The sequence below is a fragment of the Chenopodium album genome, chromosome 6, assembly GCF_948465745.1.
Source record: "Chenopodium album chromosome 6, dcCheAlbu1.1, whole genome shotgun sequence".
NCBI classification, from domain to species: Eukaryota; Viridiplantae; Streptophyta; class Magnoliopsida; order Caryophyllales; family Amaranthaceae; genus Chenopodium; species Chenopodium album.
The window spans coordinates 7394077-7408447 of NC_137839.1; the positions used below are offsets into that span (position 1 = coordinate 7394077).

Below are 14371 nucleotides of genomic sequence, written 5' to 3' on the forward strand. Positions count from 1 at the left end.
TTGTCTCATTTGACTTGTATATAAGAAAAAGCATACCATTGGAAATTTATGTTAGATTTGTCCCAATTGTGATGGTGTGTTCAATTCATTCATTTTCAATTACTACGTATTTATTTAAACTCATTGTATCTTATATGAGCTTATCTAAACTTAATTAGCTTAGGCTCTATGTTGTTCACCTTATTTTCACTTATTTCAGTAAAAATAAGTTCAGATAAGGTTTAATAAGGGCTTGTTCACATTTACTGAATTGAGCTGAACTTAATAGAGTTAAAATGAATATTTTATGAGAGAAGGAAATTAGGAGCTGAACTAAACTGAATTAAACTGAAATTAAGCTAAAGTGAACATACCCTAAGTTCCGATAAGATAAGTTCAGGAAAAATAAGTTGTGATAAGGGTTAATTAACCCAAGTTCAATTTATAGCTAAAAATTAGTTCAGATAAGATCATATAAGTTCAGATACCTAGAAATTTAGGTGAATATAACGCACCTTTATTTGAACCTATTAAACCTTATCATAACTTATTTTTTATTCTAATTTGAACTTGACTATCTGTATCAATCCTTACTATAGCTTATTTTTTCTATACTTACCTTATCGGAGAAATAAGATGAAGATAACAGGTCCTAAAAATGTTAAGTTTTTAGGATACATATATAAGTTTATATTTGTATGCATCTATATAATTTTCCTCATTCATTGTTCCTCAATTCATATCATTAATAATTTGCTTTAAAAAGTGTAGATTTTAACTATACAAAATTTAAACATGTAACTTTAATCAAGTTCTCACACTATATGTCTTACCACTAAATTATGTCATATTTTATGTTAACTTTTGGAAAGGAAAAAATAAATAAAAAATTAGTTAAGAAAAGATCATTGAGCCATGATGAATCAAATGTACAATTTATAATTCCAGTAATGACTCGAGCTGAGGCAGCATTGTCCGAGTTTAGATACTTGAAGTTGTTTTTCAAAAAATGCACCAAAAATTATACTTCCTCCGTTTTCTTTTACTTGCAACACTTCCGTAAAAAAGAAATGTCACAATAATTGTAATACACTATAAAAGGAAAGTTACTTTAGAGAAAAACTATACTATATCCCTTATTTAAAGCACATGACCCACTAAATTACACTCCTAACAACCACTCATCCTATTTTAAAGTTTATTACTTCCTCCGTTTTCTTTTACTTGCAATACTTCCCTAAAAAGGAAATGTCACAATACTTGCAACACACTATAAAAGGAAAGTTACTTTAAAGAAAAACTATACTATATCCCTTATTTAAAGCACATGACCCACTAAATTATATTCCTAACAACCACTCATCCTATTTTAAAGTTTATTATATCATGTAAACCCCACCTTTCTTAATTACCGCACTAAAGGGTGTGTTGCATCTAAAAGAAAACGGATGAAGTATATCATGTAAACTCCACCTTTCTTAATTACCGCGCTAAATGATGTGTTACATCTAAAAGAAAACGGAAGAAGTACTCTGTATGTTATATTTCAAAATTCAGATAGGACAAATAGTAAGGAGCGAAAGAAGTATATTCAATCAACCTCCAAAAGTTATGAAACACTTCATATACCATTAATGAATAGTTTGAATAATTATAATTCTACAAGCAAATGTCCAAATATGAACTTTGTCATAAATATTTATGCCATTTGAATTATATATTTAATGTTAATAAAATTTTTTAGGTATTTTTGATGATCGGTTATAAAGGTAATGAAAAATAATTTATAATGTGTATACATTGCCTATTAAAGTATTTAAATTACACTATCCTTCAGATATATGAATATATCATATAATAGGCTGGTGTGATAAAATAAACAATAAGTTTGCACAAATTAGTAATTTAATTCATTTGTTTTTTTAAGTGAGAGGTTGTATTTAGAGTCTTGATCAACCTCATTTATTATGTGATCAAGAAGAACATATTTATATGAAATCTTATTAGAGAAGAGGCGAGGGTCATAACGATGTTGCATTTCTTTTGTATTGATTTTGGAAATAGTATTGATAAAATTAAAATTCATATCGATTTAGAATAAAGAAAAAGAAATTGGAGTTTGAGCATTATTAGAAAGATTTAAAACATATAGAATTCTAGCTTATGTCTCGTGTTCAAATTTTAGACATACGTAGCATACCAAGTACTTGAGCAATACACTTAAATTAAGCAACTAACCAAACACAAGGTAGTTGGTAGATTTTGCATTTATATTCATATTTCTATTTCTATTCATTTTCCTAATATTCTACTCTTTTTTTCTTCTTCTTCTTTTTTTTTTCCTTTCCATTTTAAATTAAATATTTAATTTCATGAGTAATTTTTGTTTTTCCAAGTATATTGTGCAAGAGAAGATGATAGGATATAACCTAATTAATCATCTTAATACCTCAAAGGCGTAATCTAAATCTATAATACGAAGTATGTATTAGATAATCCATCTCCATCAAACTAGCGAGGTCCTTACTCAGTAATTCATAGATATACATATACTTAAATGACAAAGATCTTCCTATTATAGTAAAACAATACCGAGTATGTTTGTTAAATGAGACAAAACTAACCTTTCTTTTTACATAAATGCATAAAATTAAATTAGAAACCAAGAAAGCTACCATATATAACTATTATAATTTATATAATTGGTGTACCCACACATTTATGATAAAATATACCCATAATTTTTTAATTCTTAGAAAGTTTGTTAGGCGATGGTTTTTTCACCTGATTTAAATTACAATAATTTTTACTAATCAAATTGATGAATAAAAAAGCGTAGTTCACTAGCTCTCCAAGTAGAAGTTAGTAAAAGTTCTTGAAAAATCTAATATACATTCAAAGCATAATGGCACTACGAGTGCATTGTATTCACTCATTCACCATTTTGACTTTAAAATTATTCACAAAATATACTTAATTTTACCAAAGTATAAATGATTTTCTTTTTAAAAAAAAAAAAACAACACATAAAACAATTTTTGCACTCTCATTGATATTGCTACACTATTAAGGACATATACTTGATACATGATGGATCGATGGTACACCCGAATGTATGCCGATTAATTACCAAACCCAAATAAACATTTTATTATAGGAAGTTTCCAAATCTACAAGAACAAAATAAACACTTGTATTAAACATCATCAAGGTGGCGCGAAATTAACGACCAACTCCTATTTCAACGGCCCCTCTCTCTCTCCTTTTCACTTTCTCTCTCTAAAAAACTTGAAAATTCCGTTTTTCCTCTTTTCCTTCTTCCTCTTCTCAACTGCTTTCTCTCTCTACTTTCTCTCTCTAATTCTCCATTGATTTACATCGATCATTTCACTAATTAATCACTTCATACAATTCTCAAACACTTTCAATTCACTAATTTTCATCCAAAATCCCCCCAATTTTTCGCCATTCGAGGAAATTCCTGCTTCAATCCAAAGTTTTTCAAGCCGAATCTCCGATTTGATTGATTTTTTGAGGTAAGATACATTTAATTTTGTTAATTAGGGTTTGTGATATTCATTTGATCGTTTTTTATTTATAGTTAATTCAAGTTACGACGAAATTAGGATGCCCTGCTCGCGAGAGTAATTTATTAAGGGGGGAGTTTTGGCGTGTTTCTTTCTGATCAAATGTATGCAAATTTCGGTGTCCTGTAAACGAGGGACATGAACCTGCAAAAATCAGAAACTCCATGATTTATATGAATATTATTGAATTATTTCACGGAGAAAAAGCCAGAAAAATTGAAAAGTTTAATAATAATTGAAACTTTGTTTTTTAATTTGGCGCAAAATCTTCCGTGTAGAGTGCATTGAATTTCGCTCCAAATTCTGGAAATCACAAGTCTCACCAAGTTCAAAACTTATTTTATTCATTTATTTCTATTTTTTTCGCCTGGAAATTTTTGTCAGAATCATAAAGTTTGGGGAACATAATTTAGTATAGGAGTAATTAGTACTACTCGCCTTACTTAACTCCGTTAACAATTTCTATTATACAGTCGGGTGCAACAATTATGTGTTGGGTACTTGGGTCTAATTCAATACGAAGGATCCGCCCTGAGTGTTAATTTTGTTCATTATTTGTTGCAAAACGGTCATTTATGATATTTAATGCACCTGTTGTGTACAAGTTTTACATTAGCATATTTAGCAACCTTCTATTGTACAATGACACAACCCCGGGTAAGTTTAGCTTTAGATTATTACACATTTAACCTAAACCGGAGTGTATTTATTTTGGTGATTGTTTTAAGAGAAACATACTTTTATGTGTTTTAAGATGATTAGAATTTGTGTTAGAGTGTTATCTAATACACCTGTTGTGTACAAGTTTTTCCCGCGATCTTTAGTTAAACATAGTGAATTTTATGGGGATGAACAATGATATCAAAGGCACGTGGAGCTCCATCTATGTCTCCATCTTCCATATCCCTAAACAGTGAACCCATGTTCCCATATAAATTGGGCTAGTAAAATAGGAGTTGAATTTTTTTTGCCCCAACTTTGTAGAGTTAATGACAAGCAGAAACAGTTAATGCTTGTGATTAATCTCAAGAAATTCACTGCTAATCCCTATAAAGTCTTGTAAATTGAGAGTTTTCCTATTATTTTAACCTTTTAAACAAGGGAGATTAGTTGTCTTCATCAGATTACTTGAAAGGAACAAACTACTCTTTTTAATAGTGACATTTTTTTACCTTAATATGTTAGGAGTTTCTAAGAAATGATCATTTTCTCTACCATAATTGTTACTTCCCACAACAATAAAGGAGTTAGCTTTATCCCTAAATATAGTTGATTGTGACTGATTATTAGATATAGTGAAACATTATTTACCCATCTAGAAATGATTATTACCCCGCGATTTTCATGTTAAGTTACTTGTATATGATCTTAACACTTCAATATGAGTTTTTGACAATGATACTCCATTGATTTTTTTTTACTCAAATTTGTCACTTGGACACATACTCATGTCGGACAAATGTATCAGGGGTCCGAGTAACATAGATCCCCACCCAGATTATAATATTAATACCCACAAAGAAGTCCTTGATAACAAACAAGCTGTAATTGCTGCATTTGGAAGTTTAATCTCATTATCAATGAATTCCCTTTCATAAAATTTGGAGGGAAGGGAGACAGGAACAGGACAGGGTAGATTTGTAAGTTGCAAGAAGGAGGAGGAGAGAGAAAGAATCCTTAATAGGCCAGCCTACCCGACCATGGCACTCCCGTGAGAGTGACAAAAGCCATTGCCCCCTCTAGTGTGGTCACTCCATCAGCAAGAAAAAGGGTAAATCAACACTTGTCTTATCCTACGCACCTCACCCGTGTTAACCTACACCACACCATTCTTTCTAGCTTCACTCATCACACTTCTTCCTCTCTTCTTTACGGTCCCCCCCTTTCACCCTTTCTCTCTCCTAGCTATCCCTCTAATTGTAGGGATACCCTTAAAGCAGATGACCGTTAATGCCCAACAATTCTTCAATATCAATAATCTGCCCTGTAATTTAAAGACACCCCTTTAATTTACAGGGTCCTTTGATCATCCTCACATGGTCTGATCTGTACAATTCATAATCAAATAGATCTGGGTTTCTACCAATAAAGATGTAATCTTTTTGCTAAATTTCTTATTATTCTTATGTTGTTATTCATCATCCTATCTGTTTGGAATCTTGCTTTAATCTTATTATTTTTTCTGGGTTTTCTTTTTTTTTTTGTTCTTCTGAATTTATGGCAGATTTTGACACCCCAGAAAGGATTTTCTTCTTATGGTTGGAGCGTGAATGTGGGATTATATATATGAAAGCCTGCAATATATTATTATTATGTACATTTGATGAAAAGTTCACCAATGTCGTCTAATTTGGGTAGTTTGGATGGATGTATTTGACGCCGTGCGAGAATTTCGTAAAGATTTAGCTGTGGATACCGCAAGAAGACCACTGGTTCCGGCTGAAAAGTACAATGGAATTGCCACCGGTACCGCAACACGCCGGTCCCGGACCAGAGAAGTTAGCTCAAGATACAAATCACCAACACCGCCAACGAATTCAAGGCGATGTCCATCACCAAACCTTTCTAGGAATGCCAATGCATCATTGCAATCACCCCAATTGGGGGGTGGTTCTGGTTCTAAGAGAGCTGTGTCTGTTGAGAGGAAAAGGTCATCCACCCCTACATCAGTGTCTCGGCCTTCGACTCCGGTTTCGGATACATCAGTAGAGTCACAGATATCTGCTAAAAAGATGATAAGTAGTAGGTTGCCAGAGGTGTTATGGCCTTCCACAATGCGTAGTCTTAGTGTTTCGTTTCAATCTGATATCATTTCTATACCTGTTAGTAAGAAGGAGAAAGAGAAACCTGTTACACATGCCCTTTCAGATCGTACTTTGAAATCATCTTCCAATGTAGCACAGAGGCAGGCTGAGGCAGCTGCTTCGCCGAGGAAAGGGACACCAGAGAGGAAGAGGAGTCCATTGAAAGGGAAGAATTCATCTCATCAATCTGAGAATTCGAGACCTGTTGATGGTTCACAATCGCGGTTGATTGATCAGCATAGGTGGCCTAGTAGAACAGGTGGGAAAATGTCTTCTAGTTCTAATATAATGACAAGAAGTGTGGATCTCACTGATAGAATTGCTAAAATTCCGACTTCTTCCATTCCTGGTATTGGTACACCTTCATTAAGGAGACTGTCAGCTGATGGTATTCCTAGGCCGTTACATAAATCTTCAAGTGATGCTTCAGAGCAGTCAGAATTTGATGGTCATATTGGGTCACTGGGATTACGGATGAAGTCAGTGGATGATAGTTTACTGAGGATGTCTGCACGACAAAAAGCTAATGGGTTGAATTCGTCAGAAAAGGCGGTATCAGCTGCTTCTTCAGTCAGATCTGGGTCACTGCCCGGGTCACGTCTCCCATCACCTAGTAGGACCTCCATTTCCAAAGTCACTCCGAGTCCATCCAAAACGAGACCGTCAACTCCTACACAGTCTAGGGGAGCAAGTCCGTCAAGGATTAGACCGTCTAGCCCCACCAGACAACCCAGTAGTACAACTTCAGTGCTCAGTTTTGTTGCTGATATTAAGAAAGGCAAGAAAACTAACCAATTAGAAGAGGCTCATCAGCTGCGCTTGTTTTATAATAGACATTTGCAGTGGAGATTTGCTAATGCTCGAGCTGAGGCTGCTCTGTATATACAGAAATTAACGGCAGAGGTAGAATTTAAATGTTTGTTATTTACCCAAAACTATGTTAAACTTGTTCTCCTATTTAAAACATTAGTTTAGTAGTTTTTTGAAAATGGAATGATTAGTTTATTACTCATTTAATAGATCTTCATTAGGCAATTTAAATGCTTTTTTTTTTTTTTTTTTCCAAACACATAGTTGGGCTATAAGATGAATGGTTAGTTTGATAACTAGAAGGATATTAGTGATTGGCTGCTCTGTAATGTAAGATATGTGATTAGTGACCGTTGCAAAATGCAGGAGATTGAGATTATTGGTTCTTAATATCTAGTTAATCGGGGAAGAATCTAATGGTGATTGTTTTGATGCAACAGAATCCTAATTATAGTATCTGCAGTCTCTCTTAATTGTAAAATTTTGGGAGTGCCTTCTCTAAAAATGATGTAACCCTGTATAATGTTTGTTATGCTTGCATTTCATTTTCATTGTACTAAATAATTTTGGTACTGCAGCAAACACTCTATAATGTCTGGGAAACAAATTTGGAACTGTGGGATTCCGTCATAAAGAAGCGTATTGATCTTCAGCAGCTGAATCTGGAGCTAAAGCTGAATTCGGTGCTGAGTGAACAAGTAAGTTTTGCTTGAGACTTAAATTTAATTTAGCAAATTCATTCTGTCCTCTCTTTGCAGCATGATCAGATGGATTTTACTCCCTTCATGTTCTATGGTCCATGAGTGAATTATTGATGCTTTTATTCAATTGGCTTACTCTACTTAAAATTTTAAGCTACATCTATAAAAATTAAGTGAAATAGAAATTGAATTTTAATAAGCTCAGTAAATTTTCCAGAGGAAACTATATTCTGTAACAAAATCTGTATATAGAGGGTATATTTTGTTTGTAAATTTCTGTTTCTATCTGGTTCACGATGATACTTACTTCCCCTTTCAAATTATTGCAAAAATTAAATTTCAGATGGCGTATCTAGAAGATTGGGCTTTAGTTGAAAGAGACCACTCTACTTCTTTAAACGGAGCAATCAAAGATCTTGAGTCTTGCACTCTTCGGCTTCCAGTTACTGGAGGGGCAAAAGTAAGGCAGCTTTGAGAGTTTTGGATAAACAATACAAAATCAAAAAAAAGAAAAAAAAAAAAAATTGCTTCTGTTATATCATGGATTTGGGTGAATTAATGAAGTTTGTTATTTTGCAGGCTGATATTGATTCTTTGAAGTCTTCAATTAGCTCTGCTGTTGATGTGATGCAGGCAATGGGTTCCTCCGTCTGTTCTGTTCTATCAAAGGTAAGACAAGGGACCAGTTCATGTTTCTTGTCCTATTTTGAGTGTACAAATTTATTTTATTTGAAATTGCATATTTTGGATGCTGATCATTCACTCCATCCAGTTATTATTGCAAATGAAGCATAATGTGGGATGTAATCTTGCATAAATTATTTAATCCTGTACAAATAGAAATTATTTTGGTTCTCTGAGCTCCATCTACTTCCCATTATCAACTCTTACACCGTTTTTCTTTTAAAAGTATGCAAGCTTCATATTGTCTTTTTGCATGCACTTCTGTGAAAGTTATAAGAATCCATAGAAAGTTATCAATTCCATTTCCATCAAAATTATTCTTCTAATGGATTATTACTTAAGGAAGTTGGACTTGTTGCATTTAACATGAAATAATGGAAATTCCAGCTTGTTGGTTTTTTCTGTATCAGATGTGTTTTGGTTGAGAACTCTAGGAATTTGTTTCCTGTCATTCAAGCTAATTTTCCATTGCGAGTGTTTTTTTTTTTTTGCAATTTATCTGGAAAGCTTATGTGTGTTTTTGCAATTTACCTGGAAAGCTTATGTGTGTATATCTCAGTTTATCTAATAACAACACAAGTAACCTACTTTGCCCCTGCCTTGCATATCTCTGCTTATTTAGTACTCAGGATAATGATGATTTCCATGCTCTTATGATCAATGGAAAGAGTGTCACTTTTTTGTATCTTCTTTCAACATGCTACAGATCTAATGTCTCGTTTTAAGTGTTGCAAATGGCTGAAACATATATAGATGCCAACTTTGGATTGCCTCCCTACTGGAATGCTAACTATCTGCTTTGCTCTTCATATAATATGTAGGTTGAAGGAATCAATAGCTTGGTTTCTGAGCTCTCTGACATTGCAGGACAGGGGAGGGCCATGCTTAATGAGTGTGAGGCTTTATCAGCTTCAACGTCCTCCATGCAGGTGAGGATAACACATAGTAATGATATTCTCTTGTTAATAATTGGCAACATCTTAATGATTTTATTCATTGTACATGCACTTTTCATTGAAAAAGTGAAAATTATTGCTAAACTTCTTTTCTGCTCACATGCATGTAATTATGCTGAAATTTACCAGATATATTATATAAAGTTTGGACAATTTCTCTTCATCTTGGTTCAAGTCCCTTAACTCTGCCATGTCCAGGTCGATCCTTTGGCATATGTGTCGTTTTTGGACATTAAGGTTATTAAGTGTCTGTTGATTTATTCTAGTGGGTCCTTTTTTTATGAGGTGCTGTGGTTCAGTGGATGTTTCTATTTCTCAGTAGTGCCTCTCACTAATCCAACAACTGCCTGGTTTTTATGATGATACAACTTTGACAATGATTATGCAATTGCATGGTTTATTAAGGAAATTAAGTTATGTAAGAAACAATGAAACAGCCCTTAACATACCTCACCTTTTAATGACAAGGACTGAATACAATCTTGATTGCCTGGCATTCTTTTTTGCGTGTGGGACTTGTATCTTTTGTAGTGAGACTATGAAAGATCTACTTGATCTTATTATGTAAAGATGGTTGAGCTACTTGATGGATTTTTATTTTGAATAAACCAAGATTAACGACTTGTTTGGTATGCGGTTATTAATATTGGTGATGATAGTGAGCTTGTATATTACTTGCAACATGCGGCTATGCCAATGTCTATGGCTCTGATTTTATCTCCAAGTTATCTCAAAGTACATGTTTTCTTTATAAATTTTGATTACCACTCATGACTACGTATTTTAGAGGTGGTTTTGAATTTTTGATTGGTATAATTGGAGAAGCGTTACCATGAACGTTGACTTTTCTTGCAAGATTACATACAAACTTATAATCATTACTGCTTCTTAAACAGACTGTAACTGTCATGCTAAATAGCACTAAAGTGATATACTATAATTTTTTTGGCTGATGGGTGTTGGTCCACTCTCGCCAGTCATGTCAGTTGCAGTAACAACCTATGAACTTTCTATAGAATATCTTTATGTACTTTGTTCATTTTTATGTAAAGATCTATCTGTAAATCAAAGTGGCTGGCTGTCAAAATTAATTTTTTTAGAAGACAGTCAAAGTGGAGGGACTGATCATCAAACCCACCGAAAGAACCCGAAAAAAGGGTCATACTTAACTATTATACAGTAGCTTTGATGATTAGATATGCTACACATTGGTCTGGTCTTTGTTGCAACTTTTACAATATGTTAATCATGCTTCTTGCATTAGCAGCCTCTATTAGTTGTCATCATCATCCCCATTGTCGTCGCTTTTTAACTTTCAAGATCTTTCTTTACTTTCTAATGATGGACCGGTACCTGATGTTTATATCTGCTGCTGTAAAACAGGTGAAAGAATACAGTCTGATGACGCAGCTAATACAATCGCAACAAGAACTAAAGAAGACAAGGGAGCCATTATTATGGACATCCTAAACACATTTTTTGGTTACTGCTGTGGTGCTGAAGCTAACAGTTTTCCTACTTTGCCATATTCTCAGGTCTCAAAAGTATGTAAATTTTTTTTAGGTCCCTATATTAGGTTTTTTTTTTTTTTTTTTTTTTTTTTTTTTTTTTCTATTTATCTAGTGAGAATCATAATTTTTTTTACTTAATTTTCCTTTTTTTTTTTTTGGAAATGAGCTGTTGAGCTCGCTTTTCGCCCTGCATGTAATTTTGTATAACTCGAAAAAAAAGAAAAAATAGAAGAAAAAAAAAAGGCAAAGAAAATTGCTGAGAGAAGAAAATTAACTTAAAAATGAAAGGAATATAGAAAAGTACATGCACAGCGTGTTTCCGAATTCATGAGATTTGGAGCATATAATTTTTATTCAAAGCTGAAGTGTACATTTTACTCGCTTTAAAAAATTATTTCATTCTTTATTGTTTCCGTATGTTTATACTCAAGGATATAGAGAATGAATTGAATTGACTCGATAAACTTTTATTTTCTAAGGGCATATATAGTACATTCATATTCGGTATAGCCATGAAAGACTATTGCAATCGAGATTTGATCTAAGGCTTTGAGTTATCGTCCACAAACTTACTAAAAGCTTGCATTTGCCATTAAGAATTTGATGTCTAAATAGGGGGAGGAAACTTCATGACAAATTGACAATATAGATTGAAAATGACAAATTATGATGTGCATGTGCCCTTGGAATATGACATTTCACATCAGGGAGGTGGGTCGAACGCGGAAATATACTGTCCAATATATATTTGTACGTGGATCATGTACAAATTTGGAGGTACATGATTAACGGAATAAGTAGGTCCATAAGTCATGTGATACATCATTTCAGTGATACTCCATATTAGACGTGTCAAATTCAAATTAGATGTATGGGTAGGGTTTGGGTTTGGCGAGGTCAGATGGAGACTAATTCTAAATTTAAGTCATGTTAAATTATTGTGTCAGGAGTAGGCAAAATATTTCTTAAAATTTTTTTTAGGAATTTTGTTTTTCTTGAGAAAATCTTTTAATGAGCAGTCAAATCAAGTGAGTAGATCAAGTTCAACTCGGATTATTTTTTTCTAAATCATACAGAGTACTAGATTAGTATTTGGCTACTCATATGTAGGTTTGCGTATCTTTGGTTCAAATTGAATTAGAGGTGATCATGGACCAAGTGGGGTTGTCCAAACTTTTGGATTAAACTGGGCCAAATGGGGCAAAAATGTTGTGCCTAAACTTACTATTTTGGGTTGTCTAATTAAATTGGGTTTTTGGGCTGTCCAAACCCTTAAGCAATCGAATCGGGCCAGAAATTCGAGCCTAGAAATTGTGGCCGATCCCGGGTGTTTTAAGGCCAAGCTTAGTTTGATCAGGTCTACATTAAGTTAGGTGGGGTTGTACAAAATGAAGCCTACATATTTTTTTTTTTTTTTTTTTTTTTTTTGAAGGAAGAAGCCTACATATTTTTACTAGATTTTATTTAATTTATTTATTTTTTTGAAATAAAATAGATTCATAAATAAAAGTCATACGGGTTAAAAAAAAAGTCATACGACATCTACAAATAGATATAGATCTAACAAATACATCATAATTGAATCAAATAAAAACATTACGTCAACAAAGCTACGATCGTTGTTGCAAATTGTACATTCTTCATACCCCCATTCATATCGCTGTGATTTACAACCTTCTTCGTCGAGGAGATCTATCGGTTTGTTGTAGCCGTGCATAAAATTTTCGTCTGATTCGTTAGATTGAAATCGAAATATTAACTTCTTTTTCAATCCCACACAGATTTGACAGGGAGAAATGTCCCCCACTAGAAAAGGAAGAGTTTTATAAATCTAAAACAAGAGAAAAAACACACAATTGAGGCTTTTCACCGGTAAAAACCGATGGAAGCCACTCCAAAATTCAACTATGGAGGCTAGGGTTTTAGAGAGAGGAGAGAGAGGCTTAGGGAAAAATTGAAAGAATAATCCCACCTTTGCTCTATTTGCTCAAAACAAGCCAACCTTTGCGTATTCTGGGAACGAGCCAACATTTACCCCTTATTTTCTTTAAACGGTCCCTTTTACAGGTTACCTGATGAGCAGGTTAACTTTTTTTTTTTTAATTTTTTTTTCTTTAATCATCTTCACCACCATAATCACCAGCACCATTCACCATAACCACCATATCACCACCTAACACCACCTCCACTACTGAACCAAGCTGACTCCCACACCCACAATCACTGCCCCGCCACTAACCAGTGACCACCACCATCCCCCCCCCCCCCCCCCCCCCCCCCCCCACAACCCACAACCCCCTTAACTGTAATTTATCCCGCCCCGAAATCCACCGCGTCGACCAGAGCTCTACCCCACCCAACCCCAAAACCAGACTCAATTTGATTACCAATGTAATCGAAGTTGAAGTTGATTTCCAAAGTAATCACAATGGTCAATTTAATCTCCAAAGTAATTGAAGTTGAGGTGCCTCAAAGTTTAAAGAAAGACTCTATTTGATTTTTAAAAGAAAAAATGGAGAGATTTGGTATAAACTTTGGCTGTGTAATTAGATCACTTCGCCATGGCCAAATTCCAGAATTGAAATTGCTTGCTTCAAGGTGGGTTTTGTACGGCGAGGAAGGGGTGGGGTGATTTCGGTCTTTGGGGCCGGGTAAGTTGGATGAGTTATTTTGTATGGCTTTGTTGATTGCTGGTGGTGGGTTGGTGGCTTGCTGTTGTGAGCGGAAAGAGGTTGCGTAGTGATGGGCGGCTGCTGGAAGCAGTGGTGGATGTGGGGTTGCTGGTTGTGGTCAACTGGTCAAGGCTCGGTGGTTGTGCGGCTTTGTTAATTACTAGTGATGGGTCGGCCGGCGGAAAAGGGGGTAGCTATGGTGGTGGTGGGGGCCGAGTCAGGAGGAAGGTGGTGGTTCTTTTTTAATTCTTTTTTCCATTTTTTTTAATTATTTAAGCTAACAACCAATTAGAAGGTGACATGTGGCAAGTCACCTTCTAAAACAGGTTACTAAATTATAAAATCAGCCAAAGGCTTGTTTTGAGAAAATAAGGGGTAAAGGTTGACCCGTTCCTAGAATACGCAAAGGTTGGCTTGTTTTGAGTAGATAGAGCAAAGGTGGAATTATTCTTTTCAATTTTTCCAAAAAAAAATTGTTTATTCTATTGTAACACTATATTTTATTCACTTTTTTTTTTTTTTTTTTTTTAAATGGAATAGGGAGGGGTGATTTCATTAAATAATAATAGCCTTTCGGCACTTACAATCATCCCTTAAGAGATCTAAATTTTCAATACAAGAATTAATCACCTCTAAACTAATAGCATCGCTTCTGATCTGCTTCTGA

At 34.2% G+C, this 14371-nt stretch overlaps 1 protein-coding gene across 2 annotated transcripts; it reads left to right on the forward strand.

Moving 5' to 3' along the window:
- Positions 1-3220: 3220 nt before the first annotated feature.
- Positions 3221-11597, forward strand: LOC145635784 (AUGMIN subunit 8-like). 2 transcript variants are annotated; one of them, XM_081687144.1, is made up of 7 exons: positions 3221-3515; positions 5791-7273; positions 7759-7878; positions 8225-8341; positions 8461-8550; positions 9387-9494; positions 10905-11597. In XM_081687144.1, exons 2-7 carry the CDS (start codon positions 5930-5932, stop codon positions 10989-10991), a joined length of 1866 nt encoding a protein of 621 aa, XP_081543270.1. In that variant the 5' UTR covers positions 3221-3515; positions 5791-5929; the 3' UTR covers positions 10992-11597. The 2 variants fall into 2 exon arrangements, with proteins under 2 accessions (XP_081543270.1, XP_081543269.1); XM_081687143.1 differs by lacking the exon at positions 3221-3515 and adding an exon at positions 5241-5659 and having other exon boundaries at positions 10905-11596.
- The last annotated feature ends 2774 nt before the right edge of the window (positions 11598-14371 follow it).